Source organism: Homarus americanus, unplaced genomic scaffold (genome assembly GCF_018991925.1).
Source record: "Homarus americanus isolate GMGI-L3 unplaced genomic scaffold, GMGI_Hamer_2.0 scaffold28051, whole genome shotgun sequence".
NCBI lineage: Eukaryota > Metazoa > Arthropoda > Malacostraca > Decapoda > Nephropidae > Homarus > Homarus americanus.
In genome coordinates this window covers 1,001,001-1,028,009 of record NW_024720144.1, presented here as the reverse complement: position 1 = coordinate 1,028,009, position 27,009 = coordinate 1,001,001, and the positions used below count along the sequence as shown (strand labels likewise).

General features: G+C 36.2%; 1 protein-coding gene across 1 annotated transcript; it reads right to left on the bottom strand.

Annotated features, from left to right (window-relative positions):
- Positions 1 to 422: 422 nt before the first annotated feature.
- LOC121860423 (programmed cell death protein 10-like) lies at positions 423 to 27,009 on the bottom strand. Its single transcript, XM_042357576.1, has 5 exons — positions 26,817 to 27,009; positions 17,816 to 17,993; positions 14,955 to 15,087; positions 13,754 to 13,918; positions 423 to 9,869 (listed from the first exon to the last, which is right to left on the bottom strand). Exons 1-5 carry the CDS (start codon positions 26,895 to 26,897, stop codon positions 9,785 to 9,787), a joined length of 642 nt encoding a protein of 213 aa, XP_042213510.1. The 5' UTR covers positions 26,898 to 27,009; the 3' UTR covers positions 423 to 9,784.

Below are 27,009 nucleotides of genomic sequence, written 5' to 3'. Positions count from 1 at the left end.
ACACCTGACATTTGCTGTACACAACATAACATGTACAATAATTCATTTATCACATATCATAAGCATCACTTCTAACCACAAGAAAGTGACATATTTAGTGGGTACAGTATTCTGAGGGTGCTCAAACATCCCTGCCTCCTCTTCCAATTGGTAAAAGCTTAACTGAAACTTACAAAGATGGCATGAAAAGCTGTGACAAATCCTTGAAGCACCTCTTTCCAAGGCCCCAACAATGATATGTGATGTACACTGTAACTCCCTGAAATTTCATCACTAGTACTGTATTGTACATGGTATAGGAAGGGATAAAAAAAAGCAATGGTTCTTTTACAGTACATCTACAGCGGCTCCCTTAAACAGCATCAAAAATACAATGTTAACACAAAGGGGAAAGTTTAAGGTGTAGGAAGTTAAATATAGGAGGCAATGATTCTTTTATTGGTCAGTTTCATCTATATACATAAAAAGATACAGAATATTCCTGACCCAGTGAATGAGTCAATGTGACAAAATAGTAATATTAAAATACTGACAAAGCATGTGTTCTATTTCTGGAATTTATTATCTTTGAACATCTCTTTGATTTTTCATGAGGAAAAACTTGGAAATAAAGATTTAACTTGTCATGAATTACCTACACTTGAATAGTATTATCAATCAGAGCTCTTCATAAGTCTTCCATGGCGGCTCCTTACACCCAAAAGCAGTATCAATCAAAATAGTGACTATATTATCCATGGTTGCCTTGGTGGCACAAAAGCATCGACAAGCAAAATAGTGATCGCAAATCTTCCTCAATAGCATTATACAACAAAATATTTATTAAAAGTCTTTCATTACTTTCTTTGTACCTGAAGAACTTTGTCAAGCAAAATAGAGATCACATCTTGTCGAACATTGTTATCAAACAAAACAGTGATCATGTCTCAATAGCTTACTCTACACCTGAGCAGCATTGTTCAGCAAGTACAACCCTTAACATACTCTGTTACCATTAAAAATCAATTACACCTTTATTGGCTTACATAGTATATCCCCAAGGGAAGAAGGCAAAGTACAGCACAGTTCCCAGTCTGACATCACTAATTAATGTTGCTGGAGAAGTCAAAGTTTTAAGAGTCACTCACAGTGCAAATCCAACTTAACAGGATGCCATATTTTCCTATCTATGAAGTAACCCCTGTTATCATTTAATATGGGTTGTTGAATACAGTTTACTATGCAGGATCTCTCACATGCAACACCGTCTTTGGGTCCACCCTCACAGGTACTTACACAACAAAGGATCAGTCATGACTCATCTGATTACTCATGTATAATAATGTCAACATGACATTTTAGTATAGCTAGTTCTGCCATTGACAATACACAGACCAAAAAAGACTTAAATCATATGAAGATATTAGGGCAGGTACTAAACATCACCAAAAGCAGCCACAGTCTCACAATGTTTCCAATAACAATAGACAATGTTGTGGCTGAATCATCACAGAATGCTCACCTTACTTCTTGGTAACATTTAAACATGATATCATAACTACTGTAACATACACCATCACATTTCTCTCATAGAAATTCAACTCAATATCTAATTTCTCTCTTGGTCTACGACTACCATCCAAAAACAAAAACAAAAAATACATTTATGGTATTACCATAAAGAACATTCAAAACTTGTATTAAAGTAAATGTACACCTATTAAGCCACTTCCCACATCTGGTGAACAGAAGTCAATACAAAAATTAATCCATAGTGTATCATAATCCATCTTCAGAGATTAACAGTGACAACATATGAAATATTACACCAGTAATCAGTAAGAGTTGAGTTCTACACATTAAAAAACAATAAATTGCATGTCGCAGGAGGACAAGAAGACTTAAGAGTAAACATGTCACACAACAGCTACGTATCATGAATCTATTTCTCTAGTTCATAAATAATTCTTAAGGAAATATTTGTCTGTTATTTCTAACCTCAGCAGTACAATTTGATGGGCACTGACAAAATAGCCATTGTAATTCCAGGACTCTTCTGTTGTAGTTCTTTGATCTTTGTGAGGAAAGTTCCAGCACAATATGTACAGTCACTTCCAATAGTCCCTCAACACTTGACAGTATCTGAGATCTACTTGTGGATTGTGTGTCATCAGTTTATAGCTGGTCAATGTTCCTATTCATTGTAAAACATGTCGGAACAACATACTGTAATACAGTACAAAGAAAAATCAGTCTTAATGTTAAACTCCCGACCGACATCACATACATGAGCCTTAAGTACCGTACATGCCAGATGTTGCCCAAGGATTGAGGGAATTTTAGAATCAACCGTACAATTCAATGAACCTCTTTTTCTGTCATTAATTTTTTAACACATTAGATTCATATCAATTAACTAAATTAGAAAACTTCAAAGACCTTGTTTTCATAACACCAATATCCAGATAGAGACTAGACAAAAGCTCAAGTGAAAATAATACTATGCTTTAAATTATTCCATTAATGATATCATGTTATTAGTACAGATAAACGGTGATACCGTCAGTCACCATAAAGTCTGGCAGCTAAGAAAAAGTGCAATTCATATTACAGTATCAGTAATCTAAATTCATCCCAAACTAACTGGGAGATGCCTTCAATATCATTACCTATCAATTGTGAATGATGACTCCAACATGTATCACAGAATATGAATCAAGTTCTATGCTACAATCCCTATAAATGCATGTACAGTACAGAAAAGGTCTTCAAAATACACAACCTTCTTAGGACAACTATTAATTTGGTCAGGGAAAGACTCACCAATATAGGAATGGAAAAATGAAGATACATTACATTAAGTTATTGCACTCACAAATGAATACAGACAATAGTAAATTTTACGTCTTCTATTATCCTTTACATCTCCATTGTAACTCAAGTAATTTTCCAGGAAGAACAACTTTCTTCAAACTTAGATATCTCTGCAATAATTAATTCCTTCATCCATACCCACTTCAACAATGTTCTCCCTCAATCACACCCATATCCAATATCTTTTTAGTTCATCTACAGAAGTTATACAAACTATGTCAAACAATATTCTATCAATGAATGTGTTGACATTACCTACAACTTCAACATTTTACTCTTGCTCATTTCTGTTTCACAGTACCGTAATGCATTACTCAACCCATATACCCCAACATTACTACCTTTGTTCTTTTCATCCCAACAATTCCCAACAATTAGCTTCATTCACAATTTTATAATTTCAGTAGCTATTGTTATTTGTTTTTCTTTTAGAGTCAGAATGGAGTGTTTGTACAACCCTTTCTTACATTATCTTCTCAACAATACCTTAAAGTTTTAAATCTTCCAATACCGTCCAAACAAATAGACCTAACTTCAGATTTTCTTACCCAAACAATTGCTAAAATTTGATGGATGCCCCCTGAAGTTTGACCTGTAACCTTCCTATGACCTTGAACTTCAAGATAGGGATTTGAGAATTGTTCATTACATATCATCTCATGTCCCTTAATAATTGTAAAGAGTTTCATGGGGTTGTTTTGAAAAGTTCTAAAGTTATAACCCAAACAAAAAGTGTGAAGGACGGAAGTAAACACACATGGACGGACGGACAGACAACGCAGTACGTAACAATAAACTTCCCGATTTTCATAAGTTTTTTCCAATGAAAAGGTGCAAAGAATGGCATTAATGTAGTCCTTTAGCTCTGACCTTGAATTTAAGACACATAAAATTAATATACAGTAGTGTTGCACACATTGTCTACTGACAGTAAACATTCTCCTGTATCGTCATCAAACTACAGTACAGTACAGTATATCTGAGGGCACAAAAGTTATGTTCTACATGAGGCTTCAACCTTTTACCACCCTTACACTTAATCTTTGAAATACCCTGTATGATGTTCTGCACATTATCTCCCATTATACATGTTATGTTAAGTTTCAGCAAAATATGTTTTTACATGTTATCCTCAAGACATGGTTTTGAATTTCGACCTTCCTGTTACCTTATCTTGTGTTTGAGACTTTAATCTGATGCTTTACATTTTAACTAGCGATCATATATAATGAACTCCTGTACAGTTTCATCAAATTATTTGTTTTCATCAAAATATTTGCATCACTAAACTGTAACTTATTACCTGAACAAAGTTTAGACTATTAGATTATACAGTAGCCTTGATCTTTGGCTTCCAATTGGATTTTGTGTTCTTCACTTAATCTACTGATAGAATAGTTACTCTGAAGTTTCATCAAAATATCTCCATCAAATACAAGTGTTACACTCCAAACTAATTCCTGACCTTACAGTGACCCTTGAACTGTGACACCAAGAATAAATTTAATAATCAGCATTTTGTCTAGTGAAGTCTTGCTAAAATATCTGTATAAATACCAGAGTTATGCTTCACACAACACTCTGATCTTTGACACATTTGATTCTGTACACTCAGCCAACTGATGATACATACTCCTCGGAGTTTCCGGAAAATATGTACGTATACCAATACATGAATTATAATATGAACAAGGTTTTTAAATTATGACCTTTGACTTAGACTTGAATTTGGTTGTCTGCACATTCTCTCATAACTTGTATCATACATCAAAATTGCATTATAATCAGTCAAGCTGTTTCTGGGATATGCCCAAGAGAAAAATGTAATGTTCAAAAATACAGGATATACGTATCCAAGGCAGGAAAAAACCGTAACTATCATTACACCCCCAACCCACCCCTCTTCTTGGGGTGTATAAAGAATTTACCAAAGACAATAAAATATGCACAACTTCCATAACTATCTCTCCATCACCACTGCTGCTTCACATGCCCAGAAACAAAAAGTCAGCAATAGATAAGTTAATATTTAAAGGAAAAATGGTCTCAGTGAATTACTATTACAGTAGTTTCAAAAGTGTTAAGTGCAGAGTTCAACTTTCATGGGTTCACAAAAGCGGTCATTTTTTTTTTCATTTCAAGCAATATTACTTATGTTATGTACACACTGTAACACATTATAGATCATCATCAAAATACCTGAAGCCTTGATCAACATTGTGCTGGCTAAAATATGTGGCTGTAGAAGCATAGCTGAGAAACAGTATAAGGTCATCAAAAGGAAAAATTATATCTCAAAAGTCTCTGTTATCTATTGGCAGCTGCACCTACAACCTATGACTCAATATCTCTTTCACTTTTTTTATCTTAAAACTTGTATCAGGACCTCTGTATTTTTTGTCTGGGAAAAGCAGTGACACTATTGCAACATTCTGCTACTTTACAGTGGGGACAAGGCGAGAGAATCATACTATATATATGGCAAGAGAATTCAATATAAATCACTTTCATTAACCTATTCAAAAATGTAAACAGTCTCTCCTCGACTTACGACGAGGTTCTGTTCCAACGACCAGGTCATAAGTCGAAAAGGTGAAAATAATACTACAAATTCTAAAATGGGTGTGAAAAATATTTTATACGACCATGGCCGTCGTATGTCCGGGTTGTCTTAAGTCGAATATGTCATATGTCGAGGAGAGACTGTACTGTATAGTAAACAGAATGTAAAAAAAAAATATTTGCATCAAGCAATTTGTCCTCAGCAAATACCCTGTGAGCACATGGAGGTTCACCGAAGTTATCCAGTTAACTTTTAAGACATTTTGGTGACATACACACAAATATTCATTAGACTGTGTGATGATAAGAGCCACCTTCATTAACATTAAAACAAAACATTTACAAACAGTGAAATAAAGTGGATGAATGCCACACATCTGATAAAAAGGAGCATGCATTAGTGTACTATATGTGCAAAAGGAAAAAAATTATAAAAAAAAGTTGTTTTCACTAACCTTCAGACCACCACAACTAAACAAACAAAACCTGATAAAGGATAAACTTTCCTCCAATTATAACTCATAACTAGGCCTGTGTTCACTTGAGACTCTCAATCAACACTCCATTGTGTATAAACTATGATGCCTGATAGATTACTAAGATTTGTTTGGTCTTCAAGCAAGGTAATCCAAACTGGTCACGTTAAGCTTTACCTCCATAAGTACAGTAATATGATTCTCTTGGGGGATAAGAAAATTATATACGTATAGCCTATGTTGGTTCACTCATTACCTCAATAACTGTCCAAACAAAAGATATGACCAATGTCTACAAGCCCCAACGAAAGATTCTCTCTTATCTTACCAAAAAATGTCAAGAGACTCATACCTGGCACATGTTTGCCAGCTCTCTGCTTGAACTTACATTTTTCTTCCACCAGTGACTATCAACAATTACAAGAAGCATCACTTGCTTCTGAGGGCTGGGTCAACATGTACTGCCCCTTTAGTATACCGAGGTGCCTATTTTTCTCTCTGAACTTTGTATGCAGTATTTGATAATCATGACGTACACCTAAAAGGCATCATCATTTGGTCATTTTCTAAAATAGCCCATTCCTATCCGTACCTTATCGAAAAATTGCATTTTACTCTAACTAAATGTAACCAAAAAAGTGCATCCACAAAAATCTACTTTTGTTGCATGTCTCCCTCTTTCTTTAGTCCCTAGATTCTGTTCCCACCTACAGTACTTTGAACCCTTTTATACCTCCACATTCACAGACTGGGGCACTTCTTACTTAAGATTATTATCAACAATATCTGATTGTTGTAAAAATAGGTTTCTTTTAGTGAATTCTTAGAAATTATTATTCTAGCTAAAAAGTCAAGTAAATTATGAAATATCTGTTAAATAAAACCAACAATAAGTATCAACTGCCATTCTGAAATATTTTCAATATTTTATCAAACATTAGTTAAAAATAAATATTATACTATAAACATGGAATTTTTACCGATCCAAAGTTAAAAAATATAGAAATGTTCTCTTTAAATATACATAACATGATTTTCTCCTTGCTCTAACAATTTATACATCACTTAAAAAAGATTTCCTTGAACTGTGGGCTATATAAAAGATCACAAGAAAGTATGTGTGCACTAAATCATTATTTTTGGTCTAATAAAGTGACAAACTTGAGAATTTTACTTATTAGGTATACAAAATGCTGTAATGTTAAATGCTGTTAACAATAATTCTTTTACCTTTTGAAAATTTAACTAACAGGCAAAAAAGACTTGAGAGAAGTGTGTGATAACTTGGTAACATTTGATAACACAAACACTTACCATTCATGTCAAAACTTAACTGTTGTATCTACTTGCCAAAATCTTAGTCATTCATGTTAACATTTAAAAATACACATATATGTGTCATTATCCTATCATATTGTGAGTGCTAGTGATACATACAGTATTTTACTTAACTGTGTATGCAAAAATGGCTGAAATAACCAAATTAATTGAATAAATCCTTAAACTCCTGCTAATTGAGGATATCTGAATAACACTACAACTTCAATAGGTAAAGTCAAGCTGAAAGTTTGACTTAATAGTGTCATACAATATATACAGTATGTATCCTGTAAACTTGTCATACCCTCACAATGGGTCCCACAGTTTGTCTCTCTACAGGTCCAATATATTTTCAGTAATTATTTTCATTACAGACAGTTTCTTATCCTCACCTCTACATACAAAAATTGTATATAAATCCTATAGCTCCAATGTTTTAACAGATACAGTTTGTTTCATCTGTATTCTTGTTTAAGTTCACTGCTATACATCAATCTGCATGAACTGTGAGATCAACATATGGGAAAACTTTCTAAATACAGTACTGTACACTGTATGTCAAACTACAGTACATGTTAATTTGTATACAGTACTGTATAAGCATTTACATGGAGTGGTAATTCTGTTATATTTGTGTTTTGTGTGTGTCTTGTATGGTCAAACATTCCCTCTGAGAAATATCCAATATTTCTTTAAGAACCCATGCTTTAACATTTACATAATTCTAAAATATATCTATGTTTTTTTAATATCTAATGAAGATATAAACAGACTATACAGCATCATCTTAGGACCGATGCTATACCCTTTTGCCAGAGGGTTATGCAGAATCTGTGACACTCCCCATGATCCCTGTACTGTACATAAAAACACCCTATAAGGCCCTGTCTCACACAGTCTATATGTTATTCTCCTTTTATCCTAAAGTGTTACCAATACTTCTGTGGTCATTATCTCTAATACAGACATTCATTGGGAGTGTCTCACTTGCATAAATTAATGAGTTGCACTACAACAGTATCCTCTTCAGTATCCTCCCCAGAGATCCAGAAATATGCCTCTCTTTAGGAACTATACAACAATCCATCTTCCTTCCTTTTCCCATACTAAATCTAGCATTCTATATGTCCTTATTTAAATGTATCTTACCATTTTTTGGAGAGAAAGAATAACACCTAACTCATAGAATTTATAAATAACATAAAATGTTACTTGTAAATTCAAAGAACTACATAAAATTATATTTACATGATCAAAAATTACAGAGAATTATACTTAAATGCTCAAAAATTAAAAAAAAATTCTCACAAATTCAAAAATTACATTTACTAAGATTTACTTCTAACTTAGAAACAAGCTGTATGTACACAAACAGTGATGTTGAAAATGCTTTATGTTACCAGATAACTTTCAACATGTTCAAGCAGAATAAAAAATTTATCCACTGACAAATCTCCACACATCTCCCATACACAATATGGTACAGTATGCAGTACTGTATAGGTTTGAATTATGCTTTTTCTTTTGGAAGCAAAAAATATTTCTCAATGACCTAACTCTTTCCAAACAGACAGTGTACTTCTCTGATTACACCAAATTGATTACATTATTTGTAAGAGAAGCTTTCTTCCTGGGTATGTCTGTGATCACATGTGATTTTGTTCATGACCAAGCTGTTATTTATTTTTCAGTGCTAAGATGTTAGCAGCTATTTCCTTGAGGTGAATGGGGCAAAAATAAAGATAAATACTGATATCATACTTTATGGTTGTGAGGAAATATACATATATCAACAATTAATACCAAGAATAAGTAGAGCCCAAACAGGATGCTTCAAGAAACACCGACAATACCTGTACTGTATATGATATCCTCCATACTTCATTAACCACGTGAGCTCAAAACTTTGTGAAAACTCACTAAGTATTGGAGTAAACAGTGCCAGATTTGGCCACCCAGGTACTGCCCATTGCAGGCTTCAAGTAAATCAACAAGAGACGGTATGTACACAATATGCACATTATAAAACACTTGTATGGTCCTATACCATTCAGCATAAGAATAAATATTTATCTTAATTTACATTACCAAAAGCAGACATGAAGAAGTCTACTATGACTGCTGCACATATGGCTAAAATCCAATGTGAAAGGTGCTATAGCCTCAACCTACATCGTCACCTATTGCCCCAAAGCTACGCTATTTTGGCTAACTGATTACCTCATTATTTCCCTATACAGTTAGCCATCATCAAAACACGATGCCCAATACACAAAAAAATATGTACGTAGATTTCATCATCAGTAAAAATCACTCGGCAATCCCACCTTACACACAATCTTGATAATCATTACCCCATCATATGCATAAACACCCCACACCAAGCCATCCAACTTCACCTCTGCTCTCTGAATTATCTCAACCTGACTCCTTAAATGACCTGCCCAACACTACAGGAATTCCTACACTGTGAGGGACAGATCAAATACCTCCAGGAGGGTTTGCAGCAAGCTTCAAGCACCACAGTGACTACATCTTGCATCCCTCTTACTTATCCTCACACAGTATGATACTCATTCACACTTATCCTTGACGGTCAGCATGATGAGGTTGGTCTGGTGGATGAGGTATGTGGCACTCAAAAACACAGCATTGGCCCTGTCATGGTGGAGGAAAAAACAGGTAAGAAAAATACAACACCTGTACTGTAATGCATTACCACACACCATGTATTACCAATTACCAACTACAGTACTTATGTTTCTATTAATTTACATCATTTTTGCATTGAATAAACATTTTATACTCAACTACAACACCTAATAACACAAACTACTCTTTACAATAATTTTCAGATTAATACAATTTCACTAATTAACCAGAAACTGCACCAATATACCCCAGGATTTGACAAAAATATTTTACCCAAATGTTGCAGTTGTATTCCCATATTTAACATAAACAAGCATCATTGTTAACCCTATGTAGTATGGATGATAATCTCATCTGATGATTGAATGAGAAACTCTTTAACACATGACCCAGTGAAAACACATTGTAGAATGAACTATCACCCATGGCAACCTGTATCGTGATGACATTAAAGTTTACCAGGTTATCATGCTCCTACCAGCCCACTGAGATGACGGGAGAAAATAAATCAATATCGTACAGTATTGTATACCAAGATTTAAGATAAATGTTAATGAAACAGGTACCACAGCCAGCAGAGATTTGCTCATATCAAAGAAAATGATTACCTGATCAGTGCTGCCAAGTAAGGATAATTTGTAAAGATCTGAATTTGACTGAACATGAATAATTAAAAATCTTAATTTGTAAGACAAAACAATACATAATGCAAAAAATTAATATGTTCAACAAATTATCATATACAATCGCCTGCATATTTTGTACTACAGACTGTATTTATATGAGTACCTGTATTAAAAAACATGGCCAATGTATTTACTGGGAAAAGTAGAATCCTGACCTGATATAATATGATCTACAGCAATTATATGCAGTGGGGTATGCTATAACGAACGGATCCTACTACGAACATTCCTATAACGAACGGTTTTACCTATAAAATTGAGAATGCTATAACGAATGCAACTCCTACAACGAACGCGGATGAATACGGGACTATTTCGCCTGGCGCATGAATATTGTTGTACAGCGACCCACAACAAGAGCATCAGGCGCCATCTTTGTCTCATTGTGTAGCCAGTGCACCAATGTTATTGTTGAAATTTCGTCTTTTGATGTGGAAATAGAGTTATTTGTATAAATATTTTGTTATACAAGTGTACAATTGTGACAATGAATCATCCAAAGCGAGTGAGAAAGCTCATAACTCTTGAAACTAAGAAAGAAATCATAAAGAAACGTGAGGATGGAACAAGCATTGCGAAACTTAGTGATGAGTATGGGATGGCTAAATCGACTATATGTACGATTTTAAAGAATAAAGAGGAGTTGAAAACAGTGCAAGTGGCTAAGGGAATCTCTAGACTTAACAAAGCAAGGTGTAATGTGATTGAGGAGATGGAAAATTTACTCTTAGTGTGGATAAAGGAGAAAGAAATGGCAGGTGATAGCATTAGTGAAGCTATAATTTGTAAGAAGGCCAGACAATTGTTTGAGGACCTTAAAGCCAAGACTCCCAGTGCAAGTGATAGTGATGTGCCAGTGTTTAGGGGTACCAAGGGGTGGTTTACTGGTTTCAGAAGGAGAAATAAAATACATAGTGTTGTGAGACATGGTGATGCTGCTAGTGCAGATAAGGAAGCAGCTAAGGAACACCATGACATTTTTTTGAATATTATTAAAGAGGGAGGCTTTGTTTCTCAGCAGGTATTCAACTGTGATGAAACTGAACTTTTTTGGAAAAAAAATGCCTCGCCGTACATACATTACCAAGGAGGAAACTTCTGTCCCTGGCCATAAGCCAATGAAAGACAGGCTTACCCTCCTTCTTTGTGCTAATGCTTCTGGTGACTGCAAAATAAAGCCACTCCTTGTGTACCACGCAGAAAACCCCAGAGCTTTCAAAAAAATTAGGAAGACCCGCCTTTGTGTTTTGTGGCGGTCAAACCCAAAGGCTTGGGTGACCAGGAATTTATTCTCCGAGTGGGTGATTGAGGTGTTTGGACCCAGTGTTTGGGAATACCTCAGGGAGCATAATCTTCCACTGAAAGCTTTGTTGGTGATGGACAATGCACCAGCCCACCCTCCTAATTTGATGGTTGAATTGCCAGAGGAGTTCAACTTCATCACTGTGCACTTCTTGCCACCCAACACAACACCTCTCATCCAGCCCATGGATCAACAGGTAATTTCTAACTTTAAGAAGCTGTACACAAAGGCACTGTTTAGAAAATGTTTTGCGTCCACTTCTTCCAGTGATGTTAGCTTGAAGGAATTTTGGAAGAGTCACTTCAATATAGCAGACGCTGTTTTTTTAATTACCTCAGCCTGGAAAGAGGTTACTGTGAGGTGTCTTTGTGCTGCTTGGAGGCCATTGTGGCCTGAATGTGTCCTTCAAAGAGACTTTGAAGGCTTCGAAGAGTTAGAAGAAGAGGCTGTTGTTCATGAAATTGTGTCTCTGGGCAATTCCATGGGCCTGGAAGTGGATGATGATGATGTTGAGGAGTTGGTGGAAGAGCACAGTAAGGAACTGTCCACTGATGAGCTGCTTGAGCTTCACAAAGAGGAAAATGAGACACTGAAGCGGAGCTTAACTTCTGAGGAGTCAGGGGAGGAGGAGGACAAGGAGGAAAGCCGCATCGTTCTTTTGCTGGAGCAAACTGTCCAAACTTGCTGAGAATTATCATCCTGATGTTGGTTCTGTGCAAAAGGCCATCAGTGTGTTTAATGACAATGTTATGAACTACTTTTGGAAGGTCCAGAAATCAAGGTTGAAGCAGCCAACCCTGGATTCCTTCTTTACAAAGGTAACAAAAGAACCTACAGACAAAGTGCCTGTGAAACAGTCACCAAAGAGGGCTAGGAAGGATGACTCCTCTCCTTCCACCTCTTCTCCATAATTCTCTCCTCCCCCCTCCCCCACTGCCTCCTGTCCTGCATGCTGAACAACACTAAGGTAAGATAAAGTACTGTATTTTTTACATTTCCACAGAATTTTTTCAGTGTTAAGTGGTTGTATTTGGGGGCCTGGAACGGATTAATCCTAACAAACGAATGCTATAACGAACGAGGTTCTGGAACCAATTAGATTCGTTATAGCATACCCCACTGTACCTATATACAGTAACTCAATACTGTACTGTACTGTATTCCTGTAAAACAATCACCTACATAAAAGATCTTATCACTGCTATTTGTAAATGCTCATACAGCAGACATTAAATTAACCTTTCCTTTAATTTTAAAAGTGATCACAGTGCTAAAGTTTCAAATACTGTACAGTAATGTAACTTCTGTTTATCTAAACATAAACTGTACTGGTTTGCAAAATGGGTTAAATTTCAGTTACACAGCTTGCTGACATGTGCAAAACCTCCATTTGCAACAACTACAGTACAGTTTAAATACAAAACTTAACCTTAATGACATCCTATTTAACTAGTGATACCCCACACAGGCACAGTTCCTAACTTAGTCTTTCCCTCTTCCCTTAGCTTTTTCAGATATCAAATTTTTCTCATTTCATTAACTTATGCTCTATTAATTATCAATTTATATCTATTCTCACTGTATGTGCATTCTCTCACTTTTGGGATATGTGTCAAGATGTCTGACTCTTAGCTACACTACACATGGAAATACAATGGTACTACTGTGTATTGGGTTCAATCCCTGGCCTGGGACAGTTGTGAGAAGGGTGATATACTGTGTGACCCAACAAAATGTAGCAGATTTACTCTAGGTACAGTACTACAGTTTCCTCCTGTACTAACACTGGACAATAAAGAGCAAAACATAGTAAGAAAGGGCACACTAATTGCCTGAATGGCTAGTAAGCTGATTAAGTGGTGTAATGATTAAAAAAAAATTATAAAAAATAAAAGCCTTACTGTCCCTCTTTGAAGTACTCCTTGAGAGTGTTGCTGAACTTCTTACTGTGCTTTACAAAGTCACGTTTACGATGCTCCAGCGCCTGTTTACCCTGTGAGCCTGGTATGTACTGTGATACTTCTGATACGGCATCCAAAAGTTTCTTGATTGCACTGGCAATTTCTCTGCCAGAAAGAGTTACTTATTAGCTTCATATAAACCTTACACCATGAAAAATAAGAAAATAATTAACAGTGCATAACACAGTTGTCATAATAATTTTGTTGTGAAGGAAAGCAGTAAGTACAGTACATGCCTTGCTTGTTTAATAGTTATTTCATGCAGAGAATAAGAAATAAAATCACCTCATCACTTAAGTTTGTTGCTACTCACAACCCTAAGAGAGAGGCTATCAGGGCAAACATTTTTTTGTTAAACATTAAGTTAGCATACCATTATCATTACTATTTTCTTCCCATTTTCCACACTTGCTTGGGTTAGCCATAATTACCTGATAGCATGGTGCCCTGGTTGCCCTCAGCCAAATTTGAAACAAGATTTAGCTATAGCTGGATATCCTTCATATGGCACACCCACTTATAGAGAGTGGGAACTGGGCATTACATAAAGGACCCATAAGCATATTATAAACTTGTTTACACACACACATTCCAAAATAGGTGTCAAGCCAACTTTGGGCCCCTGGCGTGACCCCATAAGATTATATGAGGTAGAAGTGAATGGGTACCCAGGAAAACTAAAATCAAGGTGGTAGGATGCAATGCAGAAATATGTATAAGAGGTGCCCCTTGAATCACTGATACAGTACTTTATACGGAACAATTGGACAGAACATGCACCATCACAAAAAACTCTATACAAGTCTGAAAATAAGATTAACAGATTGTGGAGGAGTCTGATTTCTTATAACTTCAATTTTCTAACTGGAACTGGATACTAAGCAAGAACCATTGTAGGAGGATTAAAAAAAGAAATCTACACAAATATGTCTCCAATTAAATTAAGTGGTACAAGGAGACAAAACAGCTAGAAGCACTCTGGTGTAGCAGAATATGACTTGAAAACTTAAGAGTATTCTCCACAATATAATATTTATTCTTGCTTCTTATGCAGCCCTGCCTCCCAACATCCATATACTGTACTGTATACTATACAACACTACAGATGGCAGCTAACCACCCAGACAGCACTTAACCTTACTTGATAGTTTCTAAGAAGGTCTTCCTGTCAGTTATCTCATCTGGGATGCGAGACAGAATACGCTTGAGGTTTGCCGATTTTTTATTTAGTTCTTGGAAAGCATCTTCAGTACGAGTTACTCTGTAGTCACCAGCTGGAATACACAATGGTAAGAAATAAAACTAGAGGCAAAATATATGTAAATTTTGCAAAAAAAAAGGATTACAGGTCATTTCAATCAGAAAATTGGCAAGGCATACAACACTTGTATTTTGACAAATGCTTACAGTTCAAAATCTTGTTACTAAATCAAAATTTTGTGCAATGTACTTTTAAAACTCAAAAAAAAGTTTCACATCCTTGGTTAAAAATTGGGAGTATTCTGAATTTAAAACTGTCATGATAAATTTATTACTGGCAGACTGGACTTGAAATCCTTTTCTCTGGTAGACCCAGTAAACCAATACCTCATACTAAAGTACAGCTGCTTATTAGGGGAAGAGGGTGTGGTGGCTGAGCACATACAATGCTCACCTCCTGTCCCAGGGGTTGCTGGTTTAGGATTAGGGTATATCCACACCGTCCCTATGGGACCTATTTTTACAAAGGGGTTCAATGTCATCAGAACGTAAACATTGCCAATAATTTTTACCCAGCAATTACATATTATACAATAGTTTGTCAAATTAACTTACAATCTAGCTTGTCAAGTTCCCTAACAATGATAGTTAAAAATATACATATATTTTAAAATATTTTCAAAAGGTGCAGTGAAAAAAATAAAACTGTTTGTCGAGCACACCATACATCCTTCAGGGTTTCCTTGTGAGGCAGCAAGCACTGTATCACTCAGCAAACATTGCTTCTGCACATCTAGGCCTGTAAAGTACTGTGCTTGGTAAGCATGAACCCTCTATTTCCACTGGTGCCACCCTTAAATATGGAGGAATAGCTAATTCTGAAAAGTTTTTCTGCTAGAGCAGATCTTAAAATATATGGTAACTCACAATTGGGACCTTGAACCCTTTGATTGGCACAAAGTGTCTGTCAGAGTTGATCTTATACCTATCATTTCACTGATCACCTTTCTATCCACCCATGAATAGCTAACCTTAAATGACAAGGGATTTGTGACACTTACACTCCAGTCCTGGAAGGAATAGAAGAGAGAAAGCTGAAAGTATGAAGTGAGTAAGTGTTTAACAATGGTTGGTAGTCAGTGACCACCATGCCACAGCAATGGCCCCATCCCCGACGAATCAACACTAAACCAGGTTGTCACTCTAAAAATATATCTGTTCCACCAACCTAAAGACAAATCCCATGGGAGGTAGGATGTTATTAGAGTTGCCTAGTGGCAAGATCTATCCTCCTTTTCCAACATAATGATATTTACCAGGGAGGTCTTGTAATCCAGTCCCAACTAAAAACTGAGGGAAGTGCTACAAAAGCTCCAGCACTGAAAAGACATAACACCACCTCAAAAGATAGTTGATCCTAGCTACTAACAGGTCAGAACAACTCTCTTATCAAACAAATCTGTTGTTATAGGAATCCCTCCTATAAGATAATCGATTAAGATTCACAACCCCAATAAACAGCTTGTGATATGTATCCAGCATTAATGATGTTTGACTACCAACCATCACCAAAAGGAACCTATATAAGATCTGACCCTTAACTAAAAACAAAATCCTTCCAAACCAACACCTACATGTACAGACACCCACAACAGTCCTGCCGCCTCTCCTGCTGTTCAACTACCCAAGATTCAGACTCGTAAAACTGAAGCAGAAGACACTGATGCATTATTCTATCCAAAAATCCCTTTAATTCACGAGTCTGAATCTCGGGGTCCATGATTCAGGAGGAAAGGCAACAGAACTTTTGTGGGTGACTATATACTTTGGAAATAAAGTACAGGTAATCCTAGAAAATCCTAATATTTAATGAATACAACAGACCAGTGACTCCCTATCTCACCTTTGTGGCCAAACAAGAAAATAAGTACGTAATGATTGACTTAAACAATTAGCATGGTTTACTCAAAGAACAATGAGAAGCTTTGGACCAAATTCCTTGGTTGTGAGAAGTAATTCATATCCACAGCTAAAAGGGAACAAATGTATTTTTCCCCAAAGATTCCCAATCTAATGAAAAAAAAATCCAATCCATATGCATGTGCCTTTGGAAAGGGTGAAACAAACCCAAACAGCTGGGAATTGTTGGCCTTGGCAAACAAATCCACACAAAGATCAATCTCCAGGGAGTGACTCCCACCTAAGGACCCTTCTGACTCACATGCAGAGGGTAAACATTATTTCTGAACAACATTTACTCAAACACTCAAAGTTACACCTAAATGCCTGGCAGTGATAAGGCTTGAAAGTTTACTCACTGAAACCCATTTTCCTCTCCTTGACTGAAAATAAATAAGTAGAAAGAAGAACTGTACCTCTGAACACAATTCTACGGTTAGGATGAAGTGAAGAGTTTGTTTTTCTTTAGAGGAAACCATCAGGGTCTAGAAATCTATCTGCTTAGGATAGTAAAATCCATCTGAAAACCCTATTTTTTACAGAAGTGAAAGTTCCAGATAAGTATTCAAATAAATATATATGTTCGGTAGTCTTGCCACTGTAATTAAAGTAATGTAATGGATAGTGTAATGTATTATGATCAGCTGGTTTGTACAATACAGAACCATTCACTTATATCTTGATTAAACACTGTACAGTACTGTATAACTTTTTGTTATAACAAATAAATACCAGAGGTAACTGAAAGCTATAATTACCTGTACATATACAAGTACTGTAGTAACCCAACACAGAAACATATCACCACAAATCACAATAACTAAAAATATTTTGCGTACGTACACTCTGATTCATTTACAGAACCCTGTAATCTGAGGATAGACTCATTCATGTTGACACTGAGGTCTGCTTTACGAACTAGACCCATGACCATTTCATAGGTGAACCCCGGATGTGCAGCCTCCACCTTACTCAGTGCAGCACGGAGAGTCTGACTTGATGCTACATTTTCACGCTCCACCTGTAAGAACATTTGATCATTTAACTACTGTGTATACAGTACTGCACAATCTCTTGAACATTTTTTTCAATATATCCACTACACTGTATGTACATTATGTACTGTACAATACTTTGAAAATTTAAAATTTTAAGAAAAATGGCTGCTTTACACTACAGTACAGTATAACTTTATTATAAATTGAAAATATTTATTTGAACAAAACAAAAACTAACACCTAAAAAGCTTGTACATTCCAATGCTTATAAATAAAGTCTCAATGTACAGCACAAAACTATTACTGTACAGTATTTTAAAACTTTACTGTGTATGGCTGCTATGCACAACAGGTATTTTGTCCCCTTTAACATTAATAATAATAATTATGAATAATAGCTGATCTTTTTTTTTTTAAATGCTAGTTCTTCTAAAGAATTCACTAGCACTTGAAACACAACGAAGTCAATGACTTGAGAATAAAAAGAAATACTGCACTACAATAAAAGATCACAAAAAGTAGCAGTTCGACTTCTATCAATCATATACCCTTAAGTTTTATTACTTCTTAAGCCCTGTAATTCTCCATCACTGTACCCTGTTTGGGATCATAAGCTTTAAAAAAAATAGAGATCTTAAGTTGTTTCTAAAAGACCTCCACAGAAGTCAGCTGCTTCATGGATGCAGGCAACTGACTGTACAATCTGGGTGTTGTATAGGAAAGGGATCGGTCAACAAAAGAACATTCCTGTACAGTACTGCTCTAGGCTCCTCAAGGTGTCGTACTACAGTACAGTACTACACAAAATCACTTCAGAATGTACAGTATAGTCAGTGGAATTAGTAGGTTGACCAAATACTTAGCCTCACCAAACATTAGTGTCTCAAAAGTCATTATACAGAGTTTGAACTTTATCTTAGCTTTAATTAGAAACCAATGTAATTCAATCAAGAATGGGGTAGTGGGAGTCCTCGGTGGGAGAACAAAAACAAGCCTGGCAACCCTGTTAAACAATGTTTGAAATGTCTTCAGTACAGTATATAATTAGGTAGTTATAATAGTCAACCCGAGACAAAATAAGGGATTGTAAGTGTCACAAGACACTGTCCATCCAAAAACTGTTTAACAGAATATAAATTTCAAATATGAAAGTTGCAACTCTTAACTACTGAATTTATGTGCGCTTTACATTTAAATTCAGTTTTGAGTGAAAGTACTATACACTCCAAGAATACAAACAGATCAGTTAGATTTTTTCACAACAATTATGATCATTTAAAAAAGCTATGAGAACATTCTATAAATAGATTATTATAAAAAATACAAAAACCCTCAGTTCAGATAAACTACAGAAATCTTCCTTCACCAGAGTAAGGTTCACTAAACATACTGGTAACACTCCATGATGGTATACTCTTGGTTAACCACCTACCTAACAAAAAATCTTAAATTAAAAAATTTCTTACATGAAGAATAAACCAAATTGGATGGAGAAATTGCACTTTTTGTACAGTACGTACAGTATTTTGTTTTTCCTTAATTTTTCTCGTAAGTAATATGCAGTACACACTGAGCCCATCTCCCACCTAACAATGCCATGTGTCAGAACACTAAGCAACAGAATGTTTCCCAGCAACATTTCCACAGTGAGCTGATATATTAACACCCTAACCTAACATACCTTTCCAAATTAACTCTAACATAAACTGAATGTGTTCATGTGTATGGAAAGGCGACACTAAGAAATGTTCATGTGTCACCAAACTAATATTGTACAGTATCATGAAAATTACAAATCCCTGTCGTCTTTTTATTGGGATACAGGTACAGAGTCTCCTCGACTTACGACAACCCGGACATACGACCGCCATGGTCGTATAAAATATTTTTCACATTACTTATTTGCGAGTCCTGAAACGTTTGGTCGTAATGTGACCCCGTACGACAGCGTGGGCTGGGCCGCCTCGTGGTGTACAGCATCCACGCTGTAGCCCGCTCAGTTGTTGTTTGGCCGTCGTTGTTTTTGTTATTGATCGCACTGTGTACCGACAAATTTTTTTTTTAAATTCCTTTTAAAATGGCTGGAAAGTGTAAAAGCAAGAGTTCTCGTGGTGCTGAGAAGAAAAAGATACAGTCAATTACTCTTGAGATGAAAAGGACAAGAAACGAATTCGTGAGGTAGTGAAAGGATCAGCACCTATAAAGGGAACAATAATAACAAAAAAAAAGACAAAGTCCTCTTCATGAGATGGAAAAATTACTTGTGATGTGATGGAAGATCAGCTGCAAAAGCATGTACCCTTCAGCCTTCTAACCATACAGGCTAAGGCAAGAAGCCTTTTCGAAAGCCTGAAAGAGCAGGCAGGAGATGAGTGCGACCAAAACTTCACAGCAAGTCATGGGTGGTTCCAAAGGTTAAAGAAATGTTACAGTTTGCACAGTGTAAAGGTGAGTGGAGAGGCAGCAAGTGCTGATGTGGATGCTGCTTAAGCTTTTAAGGAGGAGCTAGATCGTGACATCGTGGAGGGAAATTACTTAATGTGGATGAAACTGGCTTATTCTGGAAGCGCATGCCAGAATGAACATACATCCACAAAGAGGCGAAAACCACTCCGGGATTCAAGGCATTCAAGGACCGAATCACACTTCTGTTGGGGGGTGAATGTAGCTGGTTTCAAGGTAAAACCCTTCATGATACGTCATTCAGAGAACCCAAGGGCTTTTAAATATGTCAGCAAGCACACACTGCCAGTGTTTTATCGCAGTAATAAGAAAGCGTGGATGACCCTAGCACTGTTTAAGGATTGGTTCCCGAGTTGTTTCATTCCACGAGCCAAGGAGTATTGTCTGCAACAAGGGGTTGCCTTCAAGATTTTATTAATTTTAGATAATGCTCCAGGACACCCACCACAACTGGACGACCTGCACCCTGATGTTAAGGTAGTCTACCTACCACCTAACACTACCTCTATCATCCAACCCATGGATCAAGGTGATATTGCTGCTTTTAAAGCATATTATTTACGTACGACCTTCGCTCAGGCTATTGCTGCTACTGAAGGTGAGAAAACGCTCAGAGAGTTTTGGAAGGACTACAACATTTCGCAATGTACAAAGAACATAGCTGCAGCATGGGATGAGGTTACAGGCCAGTGCATGAATGGAATATGGAAGAAGGTCCTGAAAAGATATGTGAACAGTTTCAAAGGATTTAATGAAGATGAAGCAATTTCTGAGATTAGTAACAAGATAGTGCAGATGGATCAACAGCTGGGGTTAGAAATTGATAATGAAGATGTTAAGCAGTTGGTGGAAAGTGTAGCAGAAGAGCTAAGTAATGAGGATCTTTTTGAACTGGATGCACAGAAAATTGCAGAGGAAGAAGAGAGACAAAATGTAGAAGAAGAACATGCACCCCCAAAAAGTTTTCAGTGAAACAAATGGCAGAGGCATTTGTTACTATTTAAGGGGATGCAAATGTTTGAAGAAATGGATCAAAATGTTGAGCATTTTGCAAAAGTTGACAGACTGATCCAAGATGCACTTGCTTGCTACAGGGAGATTTACAATGAAAAGAAAAGGCAAACTGTGCAGTCTAAATTGGACATATTTTTTAAGAAGTCCCCCACCGCTGTCTCCTCACGCCCCACCACTGCTGCCTCTTCACTCCCTAAAGATGATCCAATACCTTCAACAAGCAAGTATATTAGTCTGTCTGAAGAAAGTGAACTTGATGACCCACTCAGCCCTGTCTCCTCCTCTGCTTCATCCAATTAATGTAGTCTACATGTTTAATTAAATAATTATTGAGGCCCCATGTGCATTCAGCTGACTACATTAAAGGTAAGTGTACAGTAACACTTTATTCATTTTTCATTATTGATTATTTTTACTGTACAGTGAGTTCTGCTATAACGCGTGTTTTGATAACGCGAATTTGCTCTAACGCGATTTCTGAATTCGGAACAATATTTGTATAACGCGATCGCTTGTTTGCTATAACGCGATTTTTGCTTACTATTTCTCCAATTTTGTGGTATTAACTGTGAATATGGTAAAGAAGAATATCTCCAAAAAGCATTCTGATGATAGAATTCCCGGTGATTATCGTAAAAGAAAGGATATAACACTTGAAGAGAAGCTTGATGTTATCAACCTCAAAATCACCCTTCTCCCCATCAAGTTACATTCATATTTTTTCAAGGTAAAGTGTTAAATTTACTGTATGATTTCATTATTAGATATGAATGTAACATTTATTTAGACTGTGCTATCCTTTGTGTTAGGCTAACTACTAAATTTTTTCGATTTCGAGTAATCTGCACCTAACCCTATTTTCTCCATAAGCCCTGTTATTTCTATTACGCGATTTTCTATAACACGATATTTTACAAGAACACAATTATCGCGTTATAGCAGAACTACCTGTACTGCATTTCATTTTAGAATTTCTATACTGTATTATTTTCGCCCTTTTGACTTACGACCTGGTCGTCGGGATGGAACCCTGTCGTAAGTCGAGGAGAGACTGTATTCTTAATGTTGAAAAAATAAATAATTGTTTATAATTTATGTAGAAATTTTCTAAAGTTGCTGCTTCTCAGCTAGGAAGAAGTCAAATAGCATTAATGCCTATGAAATGTTCCCATTCACATAAGAACAAGTGAATCCCCAAAAAACATGGCATTGTCATCAGGTAGACAGGATGGAGCACCTTTATTTATGAGGAAACTAAGGATTATTCAGGTAAGAAATAAGTTTTCTGACCTTGGTACAGTATTGAGATTTTTCATTAGGTAGCTGTCTTGCCTAATCTTAAATCGCATGTAAAATTTTACAGTTCGAGGTTTATAAATAAATGAAAAAACATCAGCTAATTATTATTCTAATTTATTATGTAATACCTATCGCTAATTTGTGCCCCTAGCAGCAAGCCACTTTTCTTTCCTTTGCCACAGAAATTCAGTTACTGGACATGATAAAGTAGCTCTGTGTTACTTAATTAGGACATTTACAGTACTATCAATACATTAGCAATGAGTGCCAGTAAGGGTATATCACACAAACACTACCCTGATTATTGTAAATAAAGTCTGATAATGTTTAAGAAGAGAATCACAACCCAATTACTTTTTAACGTTTATTGAAATCTTCATGATGGGATCCAGTATTTTTGTTTCAAAGCATGAAATACAAACACTGTATTGTATACTGTATTGGAAAAAAAATTATGAACATCATAATCAATAATCATAACACAACTTATTCACTATATTTCTCTTTAACACAATATTTTTGCTCAGCTTCATGACCCTGCCCACTACTGTAATGAGTCTAAATAAATATTGTATAGTACTGTACAGGCATTCCTCAATACAATAGGGTTGCATTCCTGAAAACATGATTGTTAAATGAACAATCACACCAAACACGATTTAGCATGGTGTCACGTTCCAGGAGTTCGTCAAAGTGGGGGTTTTCACCCAAATAGGCTAAAAAAATCACGAAATTAAACCACCTCAGCACACAATCCAATCCATAATCATAAATTTAGCATGAAAAAGTGCAATTTCCCGGTTGTTTTACATTTCACAGTCACTTAATTCACTAAAAATTACACCATAGTCACTACACTTGTCAATTGCAATCCTTAAGCACAGTACTGTAATACTACAGCGATGTTATCGTACATAACAGGTGGTCACATGGTGTACCAGCAGCGAGTGAACAAAAACACTTTTGCTGCATGTGGGTAACTGGCTCAAGAAGAGTTCAAGAAGCAACGTGCAGGTAGTCCTTCCCTGTGGAGAGAACAATGAATGCATTTCTGTGCATGGCAGCCATCTTGGGATGACAAATGAAGAGGAAGATGTGCACAAAGCTGCTAGGGAGTGATTTTTCTTTCAATTTCCTGACAGCAATCATTAAACCGAGAGATTCCGATCTTATTGCGAAGAAAGGTCAGTACTGTAGTGGTTTTTATCAATTCATTGATGTTCCAAAGGATAGGCTATGGTCTACCGGTCACTTGCAAAGTAAATTGTCTCATCTTCCAGTTCCAACACTAAAGCTTAAGAATAATTTGTTTTCTCTGGGATTTTCATTAATGCATAGAATGCACATTTGGTGGTAGAACAAGGTAAAAGACACTAAAAATATACTTGTCCTTTAATCGGTAGCAAAGGATTTACCACATCTCCTCCATTCAAACATAAGTACCAAAAATAATAATTGTTTTTTAATTGAAAAAGTATGTTAATACAGTACTGTATACTGTATCCTATTAATCATACGTAATGCGCCAGTAGCTGGTATGTCGTTCATGTGTATGAAACAAACCATAAAAGTATCCCAGAAGCTTTCCTGTAGATGAAATGAAACATGCTGGATATAAACAGAGCTTTGGTGGCATGCAATTGGACATGCATTACATTCAAGATGGATAAAACTATTAAAATAATATTAAGAAAAAAGTTTCTTTCCAAACATTTTGGGCTTTTCATAAGGTAAGAAATCATTTATCTTTTACAAAAAATTTCACTAAGATGCTGGTCAATGTGCAACACTCTCCTTCACTACTGCCTAAAAAATAAAAAATAAATTAGATAGCGGAGGAAGAGGTGGTTAGCACCACAAATAACTTATGGAATTGAACCAACATTTCTGGAGCTATGATTTGCATGATACTGAACATGAAAATGGATGCAAGGATGCACAGAACCTATTAGAACCAGACATAACCAAGCAAACTGCACCTAACTTCCTAACCTGTAAATTGCATTTGGATTTTATTACTTACTATCATCCAAACAACATCTCTAGAAAAAATTTACGAATTCAATCTCATATAATTCGTACTAATCATGCCCAATGAGATCGTCGTTCATTTCTTAACATTTAAACAAAGACTGCAGATGCTAGAGTATATCAGACAATGTGAATCAAAACATGGTCGCCACGGGAGATTTGACAGCGCTATAATTACGGTAGCGAAATATTTTATCCCTTCGCCCACAAAGCACAGACATAAAATTACTACCATATGATCAGCGTTCGCAGTGTTTTTACCCAGTTACTTCCCTCTTCTTTCATCCAAAGTCCACTAACAAGTAATTTATGATCGAATGATGAGCAAAAAAAAAAAAAAAATCACAATGGTGTTGTTTCAATTTTATTACTCAATATCATCCAAACACCTGAAAATTTGGTGCAAATCCATAAAGTCCTTTTGTTGTTAACCATCTCCTCCACCTTTACCAAAAAAATTTATATAAATTATCGGTAAATGTATAGAAAAGCACCGTTCTTTCTTTGGATATTAAAAATATGTTTTTTCCTATGATTTTTGATGAGTTTCAAACGAATTTGATATTCATTTTTGCCGGAAATGACTCGTTTTTGAGATACAACCCCAACAAGGGAAGCTGTTGGGAAATTTGAGGTTTTTGCTGGGTAAATCACAGAAACAAGTGATTTCCAATAGTGAACAAGGCAAAAAATTTTAAAAACTCATCAAAAACCATAGGAAAACACATATTTCTAATAAAGTACTGAAAGAAATGCAACCTTTTGTGTAAAAATATAAAAAAATGAACCTGGCCTAACCTAACAAGGGGAGCTCCACCCCCCTGGACCCCCATTGTTCATGACCCCACATCTTATCTTAATCTGAAGAAGAATCAAGCCAAATGTGTTGTTCTTCATGCAGTGTACACTGATTATTGCACTGGACAAAACGTTGTTCAGTAATACACCGTGTTTTCTAAAATATGAAATGGCCTTACTATTATCTGATGAAACTCTGCAATTGATGTAAAATAATCTATCACAATGTCGGCACAACTCTTCAACTTGTTGAGCCATATCTGGTACTAAAAATTCAAATCTCCGCTCCCGATGCTCCCACGTATTGTTCACTACATAAAACAAAAACTCTTGCCCAATAATAAGTCTCCTCTCTCTATAGCCAATAAGGAACTCTCACACCACCCCTGCACATGCGCTGCAGACGCTAAAGAAGCGAACACGTAGGTAAGGAGCACTGGGTAACGGCGGGGTCAGAGCTTCTCCGCGAGACGTAAACAACAAATGGCGAGACTTGTGACTGACCAAATATAAAAATATTGGAAAATTATTATCTCGGTTATCCTTAATTTCCGGCGGAAATATCATAGAAGAAATATGTCTTGGAAATGTCTAAACATAATGAAATACAGATTAATAACAACGAAAGACCGATGCTTTACTATAAATCCACCAAAATACCATTAATATCCTGAAGAAACTTAACCATTATCATGGTGATGACCCTAGAATACACCCTTAATTATTCTAGTGGAAATATTCACTTCACTTTCTAGGGTTATTCTTGGTTTAATTGACTCTTTACCACCAATGTTTGTATATCCACAATGCCTAAGAACATGCAAATGTGATTTGTATGACAATTTTATTGAATAATTATCTACATATCTAAGTACAGAGTAACAAGTGTTCTGTAAACAAAATCCTAAATTGTTTGTTTGATGGTGCCCCAAATGTAAACAATTACCCTTAATAACAGGTATTACAAGCATGAAAATCGTTCACTCAAGCCGAGTAAACAAACACAAACTTGCCTTTTGAAGGCCATGCAAGAATTGGAACACTCCATTTGGCAAGAATAGCTGTACTTATGACTCACTTCCTTATTAGGCACTAACAGTTAAGGTTTACAGTTAACATTGAACTTTTCACCCGATGAGGGTGTATGCAAGCTTTGTCCTGAGAGCACAACCTTCAACCCCTGACCAAACTCTCGCTGTCCTTCCCGTTTCTCTCCCCGTCATGTCCGTCTTTACACCTACCTGCGCCAATATTGGGCGAATTAAGACCGGAAAGACGAGTGAAGCCACGGGCGCATTAGGGGCGTGGTCTCCCATGGTCATTATCCCAACAGCCGCGGCCACACGCCCACACACAGCAATAAAAACACAGCTACAGTAGAGCTAGACACTGGCCAGACCCTCCACCCCAGCTGGACGTAAACACCTCTGACAC